At 54.6% G+C, this 20,451-nt stretch overlaps 2 protein-coding genes across 2 annotated transcripts; both read right to left on the bottom strand.

Annotated features, from left to right (window-relative positions):
- Positions 1–306: 306 nt before the first annotated feature.
- OTOP3 (otopetrin 3) lies at positions 307–10,943 on the bottom strand. The gene is made up of 7 exons (XM_019745454.2): positions 10,342–10,943; positions 5,919–6,335; positions 5,693–5,829; positions 5,009–5,067; positions 4,614–4,732; positions 2,162–2,976; positions 307–1,037 (listed from the first exon to the last, which is right to left on the bottom strand). The coding sequence occupies exons 1-7, from the start codon at positions 10,418–10,420 to the stop codon at positions 867–869; spliced, it is 1,797 nt and encodes a 598-aa protein (XP_019601013.2). The 5' UTR covers positions 10,421–10,943; the 3' UTR covers positions 307–866.
- Positions 10,944–11,738: 795 nt separating this feature from the next.
- Positions 11,739–20,086, bottom strand: OTOP2 (otopetrin 2). Its single transcript, XM_074319733.1, has 7 exons — positions 19,899–20,086; positions 19,342–19,675; positions 18,654–18,790; positions 17,419–17,477; positions 16,792–16,925; positions 14,365–15,248; positions 11,739–12,557 (listed from the first exon to the last, which is right to left on the bottom strand). The coding sequence occupies exons 2-7, from the start codon at positions 19,652–19,654 to the stop codon at positions 12,387–12,389; spliced, it is 1,698 nt and encodes a 565-aa protein (XP_074175834.1). The 5' UTR covers positions 19,655–19,675; positions 19,899–20,086; the 3' UTR covers positions 11,739–12,386.
- Between the last annotated feature and the right edge of the window lie 365 nt (positions 20,087–20,451).

The following is a 20,451-nucleotide window of genomic DNA, read 5'->3' as shown; positions in this document are numbered from 1 at the left end:
GGCTCAGAGGATACAGCAGGCCTGGGGACCCAGCAGCCAAAGGCCACAGCCCCCATGGTAAGCCAGCTCCAGAAAGTCACCTGGGGCTCTGTGTCCGAGAGATGGCATGCTGACGAGGGCGGGGAGTTGAGAGCCCTGGCCCCTCTCCACCTTGCATGGATCAGACCAGGCAAGGATTGGTTTAGACCCCTCCTGGACCAGAAACGTGACTGTCGCAGCCCCACAGCCGTGCCAGGAGGACTGTGCCTTCCCACCATACCCAGAGTGGCAGCTCTGTCCCTGGGAACAAATGCCACGAAGCCCAAATGTAATCAATCAGTTTATGGCAGCAGGAGAGAGCTGTTGAACCCTGCCTGGCAGCTAATTAATGAGCTCATTAGGTTGTGTGGAGAGAGAGGGGCAGGGCTACCTGCCCAGCTGCAAACTTCCAGGATGCCCTGGGCCAAGCTTAGACCTCATGCCCTTCCCCCGGCAGGACGCAGACTACAGAGACCTGGCTGGGCAGGAGCGCCCCTCTCCAAACTCCCCAGACTCAGTCATATAGGGCTGGCCCTCCCAGAGTAGCTGTGGGGGCTTTCTGGGTGCACCGTGGGCTGTTTTGATGTGGTGGTGAGCAGGGCCAGGCTTGTGCCCCTGAGGGTGTGGGCATCGGAAACTCAGTGTCCAGGTTTTGCCTTTGGTCTTGGGCTGTGAACAGTGCTCCCACCCCTTGCCCAATTTAATGAGGCTCTAGGGAAGGGGAGGCTTTGGGGAACCCAGGCTGTCCTAGGCTCCCCTGGAATGGGGCGTCTGCTCAGAGACTCTGGGCTACATTTTCCCAGCCTTGGCACTTCAGGGTTCTGCGGGGGTGGGTTCCTTGGGTAGCCTCAGGCCCCCAAATAGACCTCCACCAGCCCCCCAACAGAGTGCATGCGGTAGAAGACTCCTAGAGGCAGACCAAAGTTGACGATGGTGAACCACGTCCGGTAGCCATAGAAATCCTTCTCCAGTCCATTCTCAAACTCCGGGTGTATGCCAAACGCAGGCATCATCCACAGCTGGGGAAGAGAGGAGAGTGTGGAGTGAGGGAGGGGTGCTCCCACACCCTCAGGCACTCAGCTCAGGGGAGGAAGGGCCCAGCACCTGCGGCTCATCCAGTACATCCTCAGAGCCAGCCCTTTCCCGCCATGTCCCCCTCACCCAGACCACAGTCACCTCCTTGGCTTGCCAGCCTGAACTCCAGATGGATCACGAGACCCCAGGCTGCCACCACCCATGGTTCAATCTGCTCTGTCAAGCAGTGCTGCCCTGTACCTTGATTTTAACCACCGTCTTCTGTTCCAGCTTCATCTTTCTGCTTGTCTCGGCCCCCTCCACCCCAGCCCTTGAAATTCTACCCATTTCTCAAGGCCCAGATCAAACCTTCAGGGAGCCTTCCTTGGCCACTCAGGCCCACACATCCTTCTCTTACCTCCTACTCTGCTCTGCCAATTTATTACTGATGCTCTGCCTGGACCAGGGGTTTCAGCATCTGAGGTGTGTTGCCAGCCAGTCATTGCCCACATGAGCTCAAACAACCCTGACTTGTCCTGGCTCTGCCACTTAAGCCTGTGGGATCTTGGGCAGGTCAGACAACCTAAGCCTCAGTTTGCTCATCTGTGAAATGGGACAGCAATAATGCTTGTTGCGTGTACTCACTGTGATGATTCACAAGATGCAGAGCTATTGTCTGGAGAAGGGGACCTGGGACTAAGCAACCATCATCAACACATCCCACTAGAGGTAATTTAGAAAACCTGGCACTTTCTCATCTCCCTTTGACTGAATTCAGTGGACAATTAATTATTTGGTAATTCCCTAACTGGTCCCCTGGTGTCTCCCCAACTAGACAGGGAACTTCCTGAGGGTAGAAGTCTTACATGTTTGTTTGTAAAGAGCACTTGGCTACTGGCACATTCGTTCATGCCAGGCACCTCACAGGGAGCTGGGGGACAAGCTCTGCTCTCAAGCGGCATAGAGCTGGTTGGAAAGAGGCGTGCGTCCTTGACAATCAAAGGCATGAGCCAATCACCCTGAGGACCGTCAGTGCGCAGTGAATGCGCCTTGATCCAGCCCTTCCTGAGTGAGGATTTCTGGGTCCACCCAGCCAGCTCTGCCCCGTGCCTCCCGGCGTGTCACTCACTGTGACATTGCAGAGGATGAGAAAGACCGAGATCTCCTTGAGCGCCCGCCGCTTCCAGTTGAGGTGGCTGTAGGAGTGGATGTAGGCGCGAGAGGCCCGCCGCAGGCCCTGGCCCAGCTCCAGCAGGGAGCCCCTGCGGTGCGGCTCAGCGTCCTGCTTCTCCCCCAGGCCCTCCAGCGCTGCCTCCCAGAGTGGGCGGCGGTGCAGGCCCTCGATGACGAAGAGGTTCTGGGCGATGTGCTGCAGGATGAGCAGCAGGGAATAGGCCAGGATGAGGCGGTTGAGCAGCTCGTGGGGGCGAGTGGCCACGATGGCCACGATGGAGAAGTAGGCGATGCCCATCTGGCCCAGCGCTGCCCCCATCAGCAACACCACGTCCAGGCTGCGGGTGGGGTTCTTGAGCGTGTCCAGCTCTCGCTCCTCCAGCCCGTGAATGGCCGTGCCCGCCAGGCACGCCAGGCTCATGGCGGGCAGCACGGCTGCATAGAAGGCATAGTAGAGGGTGAAGTACTGGCGCGCGATGGTAGGGCCACTCGCTTCAATCTGGAAAAGCACAAAGACACATATGCCTGCCACCAGCACCAGCAGGCCCAGCAGCGGCCCGAAGATGGCCCCGAGCAGGTGGAAGGGCGGGGTGCTGGGGTGGGCGCTTGCGTGGGGTGCCAGGCGGCGGCCCACGTTTTTCCACATGACAAAGAGCACGGCGCAGCAGATGAGGCAGTACTCAGTGCTGAAGGGATAGAGCATCAGGTAGCCCTTCCGGAAGACCTCACACACGGTGGCATTGAGGCACAGGCAGGTGTTGGTGTCATTGCCTGGGAGGGGACAGGATGAGAGGGGACAGACGTTCAGGCCTTGCTCTGAGGAGACCAGCTGCACAAATCAGTCCCATTCACCCCTGGCGTATGCCAGAGGCGGAAGGCACCCAGGCACCCATTTCACAGGTATGGAAACCGAGGCCCAAAGAGAGCAATCAGAAATCACAGATGGTCATTCCTTTACAAAGCTATTCCAGACCAGGTGCCAAGTTTACTATGTAAAGCATTGAACATGTGATGACTTTGGTGCCAAATGTCACTTCCACAGATTACGTGTTGGACACGAGGGGACACCTGTAGTGTTCTAATGGGAGGATCTGGCTGCTACACCTGAACCCTTTGCAGCATGCACTGTGGGCTGAGCAGACATCTTCCTTCGCTGTGAGGTGCAGGGCACACAGCCTTACTTGTGGAATGCTGGTGCCAAAAGTGTGTAGCCTAAACCTAATCAAGACTTTGGTCCATGCCTCCATTTTCTAGGAAAAGCAGGGGAGATGGGCAAAAGTCAAATGCTACTCACTACCAGAAAGCAACCTAACAAATTTCAGTGTCATTAGGGAAAAAGACTGGAGACTGAACAACCAAATGCGTTGAATGTTTGAACAAACCACCATACAAGACATATCATGGGCTGCTTGGAGAAAGTTAATATAGATTTATGTAGAGGATGGGGATGATGTTAAGCAATTTTGTTAGAAATTATAATAGCATTATGGTAATGTAGCGAAATATACTTATTTTAAAGAGATACATTCTGAAATGTTTTGAGATGAAATGCCATGATCTCAATGATGTAAGTAATTCAGCAAAAAATTGAAATAAACATGGCAAAGTGTTAACCATTGCGTCTGGGTGATGGATCTGTCTTGTTCTTCTACTGTATGTTTCAATATTTTAATAAAAAAAATATCTACAATGTGACTTACAAAAAATTCTCTTTGCACAGTTCTGAGAAACGTATCCAGAGTACAAAGAATGTGCACAACGTACAGGCAGACCATGCCTTATGTGATGGGTGTGTAAACGCATGGGGGGTGTGCTGGGAAGGCTGTTCACAGGTCAGGATGGCAATGCCACCTGGGTGGGGGCAGGGCTGTACACATACAGGGGTGGCTGAATCCCACAGACAGCGATGTTCCCATGTAGGTTTATGGGGCATAGACTCAAAGGGGCAGGCTGCACAGCTGGGGATGGGGCACGTTCTCTCTCCCCACAAATCTTCCATCCCTCCAGATATGTCCAGGCACTTACAGTTGCATTAGGAAGACATTCCTTTCAGTCCTGAAGGCTTTTTTCTTGCCAATAAAATGCAAATACCAGGGGTGGGGTGCATTCCTGGACTTATCAGTGACTAGCTCAGCCAGGATTAGTGGCTACTTGCTGACAGCTAGCTGGATGCCTGGAGCAGGGCTGCAGGGTGCCAATACCTGATGGGACAGGCACAGAGTGGGCGCAGGATGGGTACTACTGGCAAATGTCTGGTTTCTGTTTAGTCATGATGGGGCCTCTGGAGTTCGCTCCCAACTCTACAGACTCAAGGCGCCTCACCCGTTTGAGGGAGTGTAGTGTGTGTGTGTGTGTGTGTGTGTGTGTGTGTGTACATTCAGGGGTGAGGGTCATGGTCTCCTCTGTACCTGAGAACTTTTCCATGAGGGCACTGAGCTCTGCCTCAATCTCGCGGTGCATGGAGTCGTTGGTGACGGCCAGAACCCACATCAGCAGATTGGTGGCCAGGGTCAGCATCAGGCCACACCTGGAGGAGATGCCACACTCTGCCCACACAGCTTGCCGGCTCCCTGGGTGCCCGACCTGCACCATCACTGCCTTTGGGGTGACCACTGTCCCCCCAAACCAGATCTCATCTGGCATTAGGACTTCAGGACAGGCAGCCTTGGCCTCCTGGGACCATTCCCAGACCAACCCGCAGCCCCAGGGCCACCATGTCCAGGGAAGCTGTGGGGTACAGGCACTAGTTGGGGACAGAGAGCCCCAGGAGTTGTTGGAGGAAGAGAAGGCGTTCCCATCTTACCTGGTGAAGTTGGTCTGGACCTGGACGCAGTCCTTACAGTGTTTCCAGAGCACCCAGGTCTGAAAGAGATAGGGCCTTGAGCCCAGGAGCTGGGGGCGGGAGTGCGGGGGGGGACGGACCCTGGGGTGTGTGCCCCAGCTGCTTGTGTGTATTTATCATGGAAGAGACAACGAGGAAGCCCAGGTTGGAATCCTGGCTCTACCGTTTCCTTGCTGTGTGGTTTTGGGCCAGTGGTAAGATATCTCTGAGCCTCAGTCACCTCGGCTCTAAAATGGGACTCAAATGTCTACCTCTCAGGGCAATGCTTACTTATTGGCGAAATAAAAAGATGCTGAAAGTGAAACGCAATGCCTAGTACAGAACAGGAAGTCAGGAGGGAGTTGGATATTCATTAGTAGGAGTAGCTTTGTGTATCTGGGGGTATAGATTTAGGTATATGCAAGCAGGTAGAGGCCGATGTATTTATAGGTATCTGCATTTCAGGACATGGTGTGTGCAGGTGTGTGTGGACATGGGTCCACAGAGACAGGCATCTGTGGGGGGCTGTGGTGTGTGTACACACTCTGGGCCATGTAGGTATTTGCCTATCGGGCTATTTCTAGGCATAAGTTGGGGTGTGTGTGCACGCTGCGTGGGTAGGGATAGCGTGTGCCTGGTGGTGTGGGCACTGGAGAGGCCTGTTACCTGGACGCTGATGAAAATGATCTCGATGGCAGGGAAGATGAGCTCCAGCTGTGACTTGCAGTGGATGTGGCTCATGTCGTAGCCCACACGGAAGACATTGAGGCAGATGGTACAGCTGCCGAAGAGCAGCAGGGAGCCTGGCGGAGCCAGGCAGCCATTGGCACCTCCCCTGGAATGGGCTCTCCCTCTCCACCCCTCTCCATCCACCCAGCACCCCAACACTCACCCTGCACCCAGATGGAGCCTGCGTGAGGGTCCCTGTAGAGCACGGCGTGTGTCCGGCAGGTGGTGCCAGCCACATAGTAGAGCAGCCAGAGGAGGGAGAGGGCCTTGAGTGCAGCCAGCAGGATCCACACGTCACCCAGAGTCACGGCCACGTTGTTGAAGATCATGCTGCAGATGAAGGCTCCGCCCAGGAACAGCACATTGAGGGCCAGCAGCCCTGAGAAGAGCTGCCCCGCCTTCTGGGCCTGCCGGTCCCGCCGCAGCAGCAGCGAGAAATGCCGCACCAGCCAGGACTTCTGGGGGGGCGAGGCATGGGCCTCTGGCATCTCCGCCCCCAGGTCCACTTGGTTCTCCTTGGCTGGAGCCGCTCTAGTCTCCTGTGCTTCTGGAGAGGCCACGGCCGGGGCCTCAGCAGGTGCTGGGGAGGGAGAAAGGAGCCGGGTGGGTTGCCTGTTGTCCCGGGTTCAATTCTGCTCCTGGCCCTAACTGCTGTGTGACCGAGGACAAACTCTCTAGTCAGAACATTGGAAATAATAGCAGCTGCCCATCTACCTTACGGGACCCTGGGAGGTTCGAATAGACCAGGGGATATGGAAGCAGTCTGTGCTCTGCATAAACGCAGGGATTGTTTTGGCCTGAGGACCACCTGCCCCTACCTCCACTTCCTGCCTTAGAGCCTGATCCAAAGATGGAATGATAATGTCTGCCAAGGGAGCCAGGGGCATCTGCACGGTGGTTAACCACTGGGCAGTTTCGAGGGCTGTGACTTTTTGCCAACAGGCAGCTTGTGCTCTGCCGACTTCTCGAAGGAATTTCACTCCTTAGAGAAACAGCAAGGAGGTGCCCTTTCTTGTTCTGACTCATTAGAAGGTAATGGTTGCCTAGTGTTGTGTGTTGAGAAGGATCCTGAGGCTGAGTGTAGGCCTGGTGGGAAAGAATGCTGTGCTCTGAAATAATACTCTATTATGCATACAAATGGGGGTATATCAAATTACTTTGAAAAGGTCTAGAAGACACCTACCAGATTCACAATAGAAGTTTCCTGTCGGAAGAGAGGACAGCATTAGGAGTGGGAGTGGTTTAACATTCTGGTTTTTAAAAAACACACTACTTATATAATTAAAATTAATTGTAAAGGCTTAGGGGACAAAGGTCCGGGAGTGACCTGTGATGTCCACGCTGAGCAAGGGGGAGGTGGGGATCAGCGGGAGTGCCGTACTCTTGACTTGACTTTGACAGAACTGACTTCCATTTGCACCACCTCCTCCTGACTCCTGGACGCCCCAGGACTACCCAGCACACGAGGAACACCATCCTTGACACTTCTCCACCCTGAATGTCTCCCGCTCCTTCCTCACCATCCCCAAGCTCTCACTCAGGCCAACCCCTTTGTCACGCCTCTCTCGGACCCAGACCTAGGTCACCTCATACGTGCAGCTCAAGGCCTTTTCCTGGAGTCCTGTACACTCCCCCTGTGGACTTCTGGGTACCCATTCCTTGTGGGACTGAGCTGCTCTAGAGCGGGGGACACCGTGTTGGTGCAGGGTGCTGTCCTGACGGGAAGGCTCCCTCGCCACTCCCTGGCCATCCCAGGTGCTCCCCCTCGGTCCTGCCACTGCCCTTGCATCCCTGGTGCTCTGGGCTCAGGATTCTAAGGGATGGCGGTCCCCGTCCTCCAGGCTGCAGGAGGCCTGCTTTCTAAGCTCACTATCTCATCAAGTGTATCATCCCCACATCTCTCAGCAGAGAACTGAGCATCCTTGCCTCTCACCTCATGGGTCATCCTCTTAGGCCCCAAGCCTGTCCATTCCAGCCCCAAAATTGCTCTTAGATTTTTCTTGACCCCAACTTCTACCCTAGTTCCGGGCCCCCTCCTCTCTCTCCTGGACTGGTCTCCCTGCCCACTGTGCGCCTCCCTTACTGCAAGCAACCAACTGCGCTTAGTATAAAGTCCAAACTGCTTAGCACGGCCTTTAAAAATGAAACGAGGCAGTGTGTGTGTGATATGGATTTGGAGCACACAAAGTACTCAGCGCAGGGGAGCTGTTGTTACTTCCGGGTCTGGCCTCGACTTACATCTCCAGCATTGTCTTCATACCCCACTTGCCCATAGGCTGTGCCATCCTGCTGTAGTTCCCAGAATGCCCTTGCTTTTGCTCACCTCCCTATCTACCCACACCTGACCCTTTGCCCATAATGCCAACCCCCATACCCCTTGGCTGACTGCAGCTTGTCCTTCAGGACTCAGAAGAGCCCCGCCTTCTCTAAGCTGCCTCCCCTGAGCCCCCATGCCAAGGCCGGATTAGGTGCCCCCTCTTGGTCACCCCACCAAGCTCCAGGCTTGTTTCTGGAGTCCACCTCTCATGTTCTATTTTAATTAGCGGTGCTTTGCTCTGTCTCTCCCTCTGAACGCTGAGCTTCAGAAGCGTCAGACGTTTCCACTATATAACCACCAGAAGACCCTCATCTCATTTGGTTCTAAAACGCAGGCTCTCCAGCCCCTCATTCTCCCATGGGCAGTCTGCTCAATATTCATACCTTCTACTGTTCTCTTCTGGGGCAAATAGAATAATAAAACTTGGTCCTCTTTTAAAGGTTCTACAAATGAACCTTTCCTAGTCCTCTCTGTCATTCTTGTTCCAGTTCTGCCCCCTCCCTGTCTGGCCCCCTCGTCACACTCCAGGCACCTGCTCCCCTTGTCCATCCAGGCCCAGCCAGAGGGCTCCACATTTAATGTGGTGTCCTGCCTCCCGCCATCACTCCTGGGGCCCGCTATCCTTTCTGCCTTGCCTGTGTGCTCCACTGTGGCTCTAACCCATCCTCACCACCCACCTTAAATACCTCTCCTGGGAAGCTTTCTCTCTCCGCCCAAGTGTCTATTGAGAGTGGGTGTGCACTGTCTGGTGAGGTTCTGTGGGTGTTGCTGGCTCCCTTCAAGACCAGAAGCTCCTCCAAGGCACAGAAAAGATTCTCTTTAACTTGGACCCTCCAAACATGGCACAGCATGACATCAACCAGTGTTTGCCAAATGACTCTGGCATTTTCTGGGGGAACTTTCAGCACCAGAGCTGTGGACAGAGACCCTTTCCAATAAACATTTTCTATGTTGTCACTGCTGAGGAGACTTTGCAGGATCTTTATCTTTCCTCCTAGGCTCCCACACCCAGGTTGAGCAAGCCTGAGGTTCATGGGAAGAACACCTCCCTGTTCCTTCTCTTCCAACCCTGACTGCTCCGTCCCTCCTTCCCCAGATTCTCCCCCATCTTCCCAAGGCAGGATAACCTAATGATTTAAGAGCCCAGGTTCTGACACCTACTACCTGTGTGATCTAGGGCTAGCTACTTAGACTACCTGTGCCTTCGTTTCCCATCTGTAAAAGCAGACATATAACTAAGGAACAGTACCCAGTATATAGTAGACGTTCAATAAAAATTTCTTGAATGAATAAATGAAGGAATTAATGCATAATACCTACCTCTTAGGGGTAGGTTTTATTAAAGTTAAATGATTTAATTTAGGTAAATGCATGTGAATGCCTGTCTGGCACACAGAAAGCTCTCAGTGTTAGCTATTTGTACACTTCCAGTTCTCTTGAAATCCTGGAGAGATTGGAAGGGTCTGGATTATTGGTGAATTTTGGGGGCGGTTTTTCCTTGAACTGCAAGCCTCGAGAGGATACTGAAGGTTCCCCGGGTCCTCTCTCCAGGGTCCTCGCCCTACATTTCCCACCCCAGACCGGCGGGGGTTCAAGCCTTCAACAGCCGCTAGAGGGAGCCCTTAAAGTGTTGGATTCGGTCCACCCCCCGCAGGGTCGGTGACCCAGAGGGGGTGCACTCAGGGGTCGCAGGAAGAGGGTAAGGGCGCCTGAAACTGACAAGGAGGAGTCCACCGCCCTCTGGCACGCCTTTCGGCGCGACACTAGCCCAAGGAGGAGCCCGCACAACTGGTTTGTGGGCCGCGTTTAGAGGCAGGTGATGAAAGCCGTGGAGCCGTCGGGGCGCGGCGTCCGGCCAGGAGCGCAGGGCCGGGGGCTTCGGGATTTATTTCCGAGCCGCTCGGGGGACTGTGGGGTCCTGGGCAGCCTCTACACGTATGCCTCAGACCGGACGTGCAGGCAGCCCCAACCCCACACCCCTTTCCCCCGCCCTCCGGGTTCTTCTCTTCTTCCTGGCCTCCACAACCTTTCAGTTGTGCGCGCCCATCCGAGGAAAGGAGGTAGGGGTCAGGAAAGGGCGGGCGTTCGGGTCGCCAGTGTTGACCTCCCCACAGCCATCCCTCCCTCCACCCCAATCCCCGCAGCCCCTAGTCCCTGAAGCCCGCTTTGGGGGCGGAGTAGGTGTGAGTGTCATAGTGGGCGCTCTCGGAATATTCCTCCAGAGGTCGAGGGCGCTCCCGGCCCTAAGGGCACCGCCGGAGAGCCTTACCTGAGGCCTGGGCAGGCAGCGCTGCCGGCTGACCACCAACTGTGGGCGCAGGACCGGTCGTCCGTCCAGGTGAGGCCATAGTGCCCGGACCGATGCCCCCGACGCCCTCTCCCCGCGGGACTGCGCAGCCGCCGCTCGGGTTCTGTGGCCCATCGATTTTTTTGTTGTTGACTTTGGAGATCTCATTAATCCTTCCTTAATTACCCGTCGGGGGCTCCGGCTGGAACGGAGCAGCCAATAGCGAGGCGGCTAGATGGGCGGGCGGGGCCGGAGGCGGTGCAAGCGCGAAGCTAAGGGCCAAGGGACCCACGGGAGACCGCCTCCAGGGTGAGGTGGGGTGCAAGGTTCTTCGGCCGAAGTAAAGGCCTTGCGGGGTTCAGGCCACACTTTCCTCTGGCGGCCAAACAGGAAATGGAACCCTCATGTCTGGGGTTGCCTTTGCTTGTACCCAACTCTGCCCCAGGCCAGGCTGCTGCCACCCCGCGTGTTCCAGCACCCTCTCTCTCCCTAAGTCAAACAGTGAACTTGGGGCGGAAGAGACCCCATTCTGATAGGGCAAGAGGCGAATAGGGTGAGAAGTCGCCCCCTCTGGCCCTCCTCAGCGCCTCCTGCGGCTTCTGAGACCCGCCCATCGAGAGAGAGAGAGAGAGAGAGAGAGAGAGAGAGAGAGAGAGAGCAGGGACCAGGCACATTTTCCTCTGAAGTCCTGTGGCTGCTCCCACGCTCTCCTCCCTCCCAGCGCACTCCCCTCCCAACGCCCCGCCTGTCCTCCCTTCGCCTAACTCTGCTGGCCACCAATCCTTCCTCCTCTACCGTGTTTCCCCGAAAATAAGACCCAGCCGGACCATCAGCTCTAATGCGTCTTTTGGAGCAAAAATTAATATAAGACCAGGTCTTATTTTACTATAAGACCAGGTGTAATATAGTATAATATAATACTGGGTCTTATATAATATAAATATAATATGATACCGGGTCTTATATTAATTTTTGCTCCAAAGACGCATTAGAGCTGATGGTCCAGCTAGGTCTTATTTTGGGGGAAACACAGTAGTTGTTGGGCCTCCTTTTCCATCTCTCTCTGTTCAGTCTGACACTCTCAGTCCATCTCTACCTTTTGTAGAGGAGTCTCAGGGACCCCCAGGGAGTGGGAGTGGTGGGACCCCCAGGGGTGAAGATCTGCATCCCTAACGCCTCTTAAACTAGAACAGCCCTATTTATATCTATGTTATAAACTTGGGTTTCTGAAATATTTTCTTTGTGGGGAGGGGAAGTGCTGTTTGCAAATTATTGTGCTCAGTAGAAAGGTTCTGGCTCTCTTCAGCTGTGTGACTTGGGCAAGTCACTTTACCTCTTTGGGCCTCAGTTTTCTTCTTTGTAAAATGGTAGTTGGACTAGGTCAGTCTTTCCTAACCTTTCCTGTGTCATGGAACACATAAAAAATGCATATGTCACTTGAGGATAAAGGGAAGAGCAAGGGGGCAGCCTGGGTACTCTGCCAGCCCCTCCCAGCCAGCCAGGTACTAGTCTGGAACTGGTTTGTCACTCAGACTTAGCTCACCCACTGAAAAGCTTGAGACCTGAAAATCTCCAGGGACCTTCCCAGCTACCCCCAAGATCCTCTCCTGTGATCATCTCAGATGGGACAGCTGAGACAAGAAGTGGGGGACAGGGAGCAAACTGCAGGTTTATTGGTTCCCAGGTCCAGATGGCAGCATTGGCCAGGTCACAGGGCTGGGATGGAGGGTGGAGCTGGAGCCACCAACACTTACTAGTCCTGCAGCTGCAGGGAGACAGCTCCCTCCCGGTTAGCCTCATGCCCCAGGGTCATGCTGGGGTGGATGGGCATCTCCTGATTGTGAATTAAAAACTCATCCTGGGAAAAAAAACTTTTGTGGAAATTCCACTCTGGGGCCAGCAGGGAAAGCGTGGTAATGTGGCACAGTGACTGCCAGCCTGGGTTTCATTCCCGAGGGTCTCTGGGTGGGTACATGAGCTGAGTCCCTCCCTCCATTTCTCTGTCTCAGGGTGGGGGGGGCGGAGCTTCAGGACAGCACGTAGACCTCCAGCAGGCTAGATACAGCATGCATGCGGTAGAAGATGCCGAAAGGCAGGCAGATGTTGACGATGGCTGCCCAGAGGGAGTAGCCATAGAAGCCCACCTCCACCTTGTTGCTGAAGTGAGGGCGAGCCCCGAAGGCGGGCATGATCCACAGCTGTGGGAGAGAGGGCATGGTTAGGACCTGGCCCAAACTGGGTCATTTATGTGAGCTTTGCTGGGGATCCCAGTCCTCTAGTTTGGTGAATGGCAGGGGACAGAAGCTGCTGAGTGGAGACCTCCTGCATCTTAGGCAGGGACTAGCACTCACTAAGGAGTTCAGGAAATGTGCCCAGCTGAACTTGCCCACCTCCAGGCGAGGGAGCCCTACTATGATCACGTCTCCCACCCTCAGTCTGGGCCACTTTTTGGATGTGGGGAGGGGGAAGAGGTTTCAATAGACGACGTGAGAATTTGGTACAAATGGCTAAATCAGCTGCTCTCTCCTGGAGAGATGTGTGCAGGGTGGCTGCAGAATCAGACACATCCTGGGCAGGGGGGTCAGATCCAGCAGAAGGGTACCCCACCACAGCCCTTTATGAGCTCTGCTCTCCAGCTCCACCCCTACTCCCTGCCCCCTTCCCAGGTCTGCGAGGAGGTTGAAGCTGGAATCCTGCTTCATCTCTGGCTCTGAGCTCAGAAGGTTCTGGTGTGGGGTATGAGGCAAAGAACAAAAGCTTCTAGGCTAGTCCCACCCTCCTCAACCCCAATGAACTTCGCCCTTCAACACATCACAGCTCCCCTCTGAGCCTGTTTGTGTCCTATACAATGAAGGAGTTGGAGATGATGTTTTCAGAGTTGACCCAGGCATAGATACTAGAGCAAACACAGCCTCCCCAAAGGTGACTCCCAGCCTATGGGCCAGGTGGGCAGAAGGTGGGGCGGAGCCAGGGCTGGGCACTTGCACTAAAGCTGGCTCAGGATATGATGAAGTTCTGAGCCTTATTGCTTCCACTGGTAGTTTGGAGATTGCTGATGACTTTTTTTTAGGTGACCTATAAGATGGGCAATAGTTAAAGTAGGGACTTCACTAAGAAAGCACCTCAGTTAGGATGGATTGTTGGTGTATTTCATGTTGATGAAGCTAGGGTAGAATTCTCTCTGGAGATGTGTTTTATATTGGATATACCCACATTAAGGCTGTTTCTATATTATGAGTGTTTTTCTATTGGAGGTTATAGCTAAAAGGACTGTTTTCATATTGAGCAAAATTTATGTAGAGGTTTGTTCTTTCTTTGGGATGTACTTATGTGGGTACATGTTTCTGTATTAGAGATTTCCTCTTGGGGACTATATCTACACTGGGACATTTCTCTGTTGGGTTGTAGCTATGTTAGGACTGTTTCTTTATTGGGGTGCACCTTCATGAAGAGTATTTCTATACATGGCATATATTTGTGTTGGGTGAAGTCTGTTGCTATATAGAGGAGTTTCTTTTAGTCAGAGACTTTGCTGAATCACTGGGGAGGGGGCGGCTGTTGTGGGTACCCCGCTTCCCAGCCAGCCTGCTGCTGCACTCTGTTAACAGACTGCTCACACTTACTCTGGTCTCTGCTACTTCCTGACATGGCTCCAATTATTCTAAGAAGCAGGCTGATCACAAGTTCCCAGGAGCAGTCACACCTCCCACCTGGGGTGAGGGCCTCCACTCTCACCTCCACCCAGCCCCCATGTCAGCATTCCCTGGGATCCCTCTAGCTCTGGCTGCTGCCTAGATGCCAGTACACTGGGAATTCATTCTCTGTGTGCCTTGAGATGCTGTTTGCCTGGGGGCTGCCCCTGATCCTCTCTGAATCTGCTCCTTCGCTAGAGACCTGTAAGATTCTCTAGTAGGCTGGGGCAAGACAGAGAAGGTCAAGTGAATAAACCAGAAAGAACTTCCTGGTCTCCTCTTCCCTGCAGCCCCCCCCCCTCCAGTTACTCACGATGACATTGCAGAGGAGGAGAAACAGAGAAATGTCCTTCAGGCATCGGCGTCTCCAGTGGCCCCTGGGGGCCAAGGTAATGGCCTTTGCTTCCTGAGGGCCTGCTGGGCTTGGGCCAACCGGCCTGGGGGTGGGTGGGCAGGTGGGCAAGGGGTGGAGGGCATCCAGGTTGGCAAAGGTAAGGCAGGGCTCCTTGGGAGGGGTCTCGTGAGGCTTAGCCCCAGGGGGGCCCCGGTGGAGGCTCTCAATGATGAAGACATTCTGGAAGGTGTGCTGGGCAATCGTGAGCAGCGCATGGGCCAAGTTGAGCCCCCCTAGCAGGCCCCTGGGCATGCCTATCACGACGGCCACGATAGAGTAGTAGGAGATGGCGTACTGGCCCAGGGCGGCACCCATCAGCAGGGCCACATCCAGGGTTCGCGTGGGGTTCTTATGGTGGTCCATGGCCCGGCGGTCAAAACGGTAGATGACTGAGCCGCTCAGGCTGACCAAGGTCATGAGCCCCAGACAGACGATGTTGAAGCTGTAGTAGGTGAGCAGGGCTTGCTGGGTGTGGTCCCCCTCCCCACTCACTTGGACCTCGTAGATGATGAAGACGGCCAGCCCCACCACGAGGAGCATCAGGCCCAGGACTGGGCCGGCAAAGAAGGTCTCCTGGAAGAGGCTGACCCGGGATGGGGCGTGGCCGTGGCCTTGGCCATGGCCATGGGTGGAAGAGGCCAGCAGCCTGCCCACATTCTTCCACATGACGTAGAGCATGGTGGAAGCAAAGAGGCTGTACTCGATGTTGAAGGGGTACAGGTAGAAGTAGCCTTTCTGAAAGATCTGGCAGATGGCCGTGTCGCAGGGGCAGTCTCCTCCCACCTGGCTGCCCGCATGCTCCGCTGTGGAGAGAGGGGTACAGACCTGCAACTTGTCTGAAGAGCCTCAGCCCTGGACTGTGACCTTTGTAAGGGCAGGGTCTCTGCCACATTCACCATCATATCCCAAATGCCTACATAGGGCCTGGCATATTCATTCATGCCACAGGTATTTATTGAGCACCTACTGTGTTCCAGAGACTGTGGGACACAGCAGTAAACAATAGCGGTTGCTCAAGGGAAAAAAACAATCTGAGCTGCAGAACTGCCCACGTCATCCCATCCCATTTCTTCAGGAGAACACTGCCCATCTGTCCCTATCAGTAATGACCCCTGGCTCTTCGAGGTGGATGAGGTTCTGATCCTGATAGAAAGTAGCCTTCTTGGAAACCCCTCAAGTTCCAGCTTCCTCTAAGCTCCCCCCAGCATCTGCTCAGCCCAGAAAGCAAGCAGTTGTGCCCACGTCTGGACCATGACCTCCCGTCACTTCTGTTTGAACCACACTGAAAGGTGTCTTGTCCTGCACGCAGACCGTGCTTTGTAGGATGCCGTGGGCCTTGGCAAACATCTCTCTGATCCTCAGAACGATCCCAGCTGGCTTTGCAGATGAAGAAACAGAGGCTCACTGAGATAAGGTGGCTTGTGATAGCAGAGCTGACTCAAATGACCCGGATCTGAACCCCAGGGCAGGGTCAGCGTGCCTGTCTGCAGCCCAGCATGCTCAGTTGGCCACCTCCCCAGGTTGGTTTTAGCCATTCTCAGGAAGCCCTCTGTATGTGAAAGGAGGCCCTTTGTCTATCTTGCTGGACCGGGGTCTCCCCATGGCTGGCTGCTCTAGACGCTTCCATACTGGTGTACGTGTGTCTTCAGGCGGAGTCTCGATGGACTCAGCTATCTAGTCTGGTCCTAGCTAGTGAGGTGCCCTAGAGAAGTGCAGAGAACTAAAACCAGGGGACTGTGGACTCCTTCTGCCTCAATATAGCATATTGGTTAAAAGCAAAGATGGATCTGAACACTAGTTCTCCAATTTCAAGCTCTGTGACCTTGGGCAAGCTACATAATTTCTCCATGCCTTAGTTTCTTTATCTGTAAAATAGGAATATTAATATTACCCATTCATAGGGAAGTTGTGGGGGTTAAGACACTTAGCACAGCACCAGACATATAGAGCTCAATAGATTGTCACTACTCTCATCGTGATTATTATTTCTAGCTTCTGGCCAAGCTCTCCATCTGATCCCATGCTTCCGCCTCGAGCAAGTCTGCCTCCTTTCCCCTCGCTCCAGTTTGATCACCCTTGCCCTTTCGTCCTGGAGCCTGAGTCCCTTCTTTGGTGGAACGGAGACCTGGACAGTGAGGTCTCGGCTGCACCCTCCAGGATGAGAGGGTGCCCCTGATACTCCCCTTCCTGAGTCATCTACACCTATATGTCAGCGTCAGAGCTTGGAGCAGGAGGAAGCTGTCCTCTCTCACGAGGGCACAGGAGACTGACTCTAAAAGTGCACAAAACACCCAATCTGAGTTCTGGAAGTCATAGGGCCAGACTTCATCTGAAGTGGGGACTCACGGTCAGGAGCGAGGCGGGAGTGGCTGGCGTTGCCGTGAGAACTGCTGTGGAAGTGGGCCTGGTGTACGGACTCATCCACCACAGCTGCCATCCAGATGGCCAGGTTGGTGGTCAGTGTGAACATGAGACCACACCTGTTTGGGGAAGGAGATCAAGGGCCAGTGAGTGTCTGGCTCATTTTGGGTCCCTGGCGAAGTTGAGAGAGCGTTGGGGAGCTACACTGGGAGACGGTATTGAGAAACAAGAAACAGTCCGGCCCCAGTGTGAACAGGAAGCTGAGTTTGGAAGGAACACAGCCTGGTGGGGATGCCATCCAAGAGAGGGCCAGGGGGTGTCCAGGGGCTCAGGCCACCGCTGTCCCCTGTCCTAGGGGAAAGGACATAGTGCACTACTATATGTCCCACCAAAGCACATGTAGGTACACACACACACACACACACACACACACACACACAGCACAGCACGGGGTGACGGAAATCAAGCTGACAAAGCAAGGGGACTTTGGCTGAAACCCACCCAAGGGGCATGAGGAGGACACATGCCTCAGGTTGGAAAGCCCTCATCTCTCATGCAAGGTGAGCACTGGCATCCTGGGCAAGGCCATTGAGCTGTGGAATGGGCACTCACCGGGTCAGATCCAGGTGGACGTGAATACAGTCTTTAGCAGAGACCCAGAGAAAGTAAGTCTGTATTGAGAGAGTGGTGAGGTCATTTACTCCGCAGAACAAACAGCTAAACTCCAGAGTGCCTATATCCATGCCCAGCATTAAGAAATATCTATCTCAAGAGCCCTCATGCTAAGTTACTAAGTTTATTTTAGCTTTGCAAAATGATACCAAGAGCTTTCTCTCTCTTCTATGGAACAATCCATATAAAATAGTACCCTGCTCTTTAATAATGTGCAAAATGTCATCTGTAAAACTCTCTGGTTTCGGAGTTTGCGTTTTGCAAGGTAGAGGTCAAGTAGAGTTTTGACTGTCTGGGTATTTATGCCTGAGAGCAAGACCAGCCTCAGGCTAGGTCGTGTCCAAGGTAGAAAGAATCTCTGGTGACTTCTCACTTCCCTTTGGCCACACCCCCTGCCCCAACCTCATCCTTTGCTGCCCTGCAAGACTTCACTCTCATCTGGCTGCTAACAAACCCTTGCTATGTGGGGGTATCTGTACTTTCATTTTACCCGAGTCTCCTTCAAGCCCATAAAATGTAAAAGACTAAAACTATATAAATGCCAAAGTCATAAATGTATTGAATTGTGGAAACCTGGCCACACGGGTGATGTTTTACGGGAGGGAACCATCCATGTGATCATTCTGGCCATGATATAGGGCTGGGGTCTGTTCTAGTCCCATATAAGACCAGTCCTGCTCAGTCAGGAGGTCTCCAAAAGTGTTATTTACGCTATACATACATACATACATATATATCTGTCTATCTGAGGCCAAACTGGCCATGCCAACAGCAGGACCTGGGGCTGAGACCGATCCTATGGGCACACAGGGAGGGCAGGCTCCGTTCTAGGAGAGGCTGGTTGCCACAACTCACACCTCTTAGGCGTTAACTGCTCTGCTCAGGCACTGCTCAGGTTGAAATGAAATCACAGGGCCCCTCAGTAGGTGCTCACATTTGCATATTACTTCGTTGCCAAGACCTTCCAGATGTATGGACTCACAGTCGCACTAAATGGCCATCAACTGTGATTGGATGGCCATCAGCTGTGGCTAGTTGGCCGTCAGCTAGTAGTCCTATCCCCACCTTACTCGATTGTTCAGGGTAGAAGAGGAGTGGCGCTCAGGTCTCCTGACCCCAGGCCAGATGTTGGCTCCTTTATAGGACACTCAAGGACACTCCTCCCACCCACCCACCTGGACAATGACAAACACAGCCTGGGCGAGAGGGTGCAGGATCTTGATGGCCGACTGGCACTCAAAGAAACTGGAGTAGTAGCCGGTCTTGAAGACATCCATGACCAGAGTGCAGATCCCAAACAGCACCAGCCCCCCTGGGAATCAGAGGCAGGAGAGAAGGTTTACAAATATGAGGAAGGATGGCTAGAGGGGTGGTTGGGTGGGTGGTTAGATGGATGGTTGGGTGGATGGATGCGTGGATGGATGGACAGGTGTATAGGTGAATGGATGGATTGAAAGATGAATGAGTGGATGGAAAGATGAGTGTATGACTGAGTGGGTGGGTGGATGTCCCACTGAGCCCCCATCTCTTTGGGGCGGCATAGATAAGGGGAAGGGCCCTAGATGGGCTCTTTCAGCTGGAGCTGTCGTCTGTGTTCTGCCCTCCATCAGAAGCTGTCCCATGACCACCCTTTCCCATCTTTAGACAGGGCAAAGAAGTTCCCCTTCATCCTCCTCCAGGACCCTTTCCCTTTCTCTTCTCCCTCAAGAGCTGCCCACCTGTCCCTCAGCCACATCTAATCCTGCCAAGGGAACGTCTGACCCCTGTACCTCGACGTGCACTCACTCCACAGTTCCTTGGAGAGCCCCGGCCTCCAGCTCCCTGCCTGGTCCACCCCACCTCCGCCCACACTTTCCCTGGCACCTCGGAGCCAGATGGGGCCGGCGTGCGCGTCTCGATAGGGGACCGCGTCGGGGAAGCGCGCGGTGCGGAGGAGGTAGAAGAGGATCCAGAGCGCAGCGAGCAGCATCATGGTGGTGAGCAGCGCGAACACGTCGGTGTCATACACCGCCACCTTGTTGAAGGCGCCGCCACTGATGAGCGTGCAGGCGAGAAGCAACACATTCACCGCCAGCAGCACGGACAACAGGCGGCCGCCCTTCTTCCACACCTCGCGGGGTCCTGCCCGCGGCGCCCGCGGGCTCTCCTTGGGGCGGGTGGCTAGCTCCTCCGACATGGCAGGAGGTTGGAGGGGTCACTGTGAGGAAGGAGCGGACAGGACCCCAGGTTCATTCTCCCATCTTATCCCTAGATTTGGGGACTGGGGGTAGTTCCTAACCCAGAGGGTGGGTGATGGAGGAAGAACTGCGATGGGGAAGAGAAAAGCTGAGCCTGCCAGTCTCGCGAGACGGCAGCACCCTCGGACTCCGTTCAAGGTCCCCTCTCCCCAAATCCATCAGCCCTCTGCCCGGGGCACTCACCTGGCTGGGCCAAGAGCCCGCGCTGAGCTTGGGGTCAGAGGGCGGCGCTTGGGGTCAGAGGGCGGCGAGCGTCTCCTCTCACGCCTGGCGGTACAGGCGCTTTATAGCGGGGAGGACTGGGTGATTTACAGCCACAGAAGCTCAACTCCGTAAACCTCTCAGTCCCACTCACATGATCCATCTTTTCTCCGAGCTGAATTTAGGGAAGAGCGCGTCAGAGCCAGATAAGGCGAGATTTATATTTACCGTTAAGAGGCGCCCCCTCCCCCGCTGCCCCGCCCCCTCCGCCGGGCCAGGCTCCAGCGCCGCCCTGCACTGCGGCACCCAGAGGGCACCCCGCCACCCAGAGGGCACCCCACCCCTGGCGCCCACCGCGCCTTGGAGCCCTGTGATTCCGCCCGCTAGTTGCCCGGAGAGCTCATGCTCAGTGGACGCCCCGAGGGCCCGCAGGCATCCTGGCTCCCTCCCATGCCCGGCGCACCCTGCTCCTCTGTGCTCCTCTGTTGTTGGCCCGGACCCTCGAGACCCTTTCCCCGGCACCCTCACAGTGATC

This window comes from Rhinolophus sinicus, linkage group LG15 (assembly GCF_036562045.2).
Source record: "Rhinolophus sinicus isolate RSC01 linkage group LG15, ASM3656204v1, whole genome shotgun sequence".
Lineage (NCBI taxonomy): Eukaryota > Metazoa > Chordata > Mammalia > Chiroptera > Rhinolophidae > Rhinolophus > Rhinolophus sinicus.
Note: the sequence above shows the minus strand (reverse complement) of the source record. Positions and strands in the feature narration are given on the sequence as shown.

Bases quoted from the DNA above. Each gene is read 5' to 3' on its own strand.
- OTOP2 (XM_074319733.1), bottom strand. From the start codon at position 19,654: ATGTCGGAGGAGCTAGCCACCCGCCCCAAGGAGAGCCCGCGGGCGCCG. The intron at 15,249-16,791 runs GTGAGTCCCCAC...CTCTCTCCACAG, and splicing joins CTCCCGCCTCGCTCCTGACC to CGGAGCATGCGGGCAGCCAG. The intron at 12,558-14,364 runs GTGAGTAACTGG...TCTCTCCCACAG, and splicing joins TCCTCCTCTGCAATGTCATC to CTGTGGATCATGCCCGCCTT.
- OTOP3 (XM_019745454.2), bottom strand. From the start codon at position 10,420: ATGGCCTCACCTGGACGGACGACCGGTCCTGCGCCCACAGTTGGTGGT. The intron at 6,336-10,341 runs GTAAGGCTCTCC...CTCCCTCCCCAG, and splicing joins GCTGCCTGCCCAGGCCTCAG to CACCTGCTGAGGCCCCGGCC. The intron at 5,830-5,918 runs GTGAGTGTTGGG...TGGCTCCGCCAG, and splicing joins AGGCTCCATCTGGGTGCAGG to GCTCCCTGCTGCTCTTCGGC.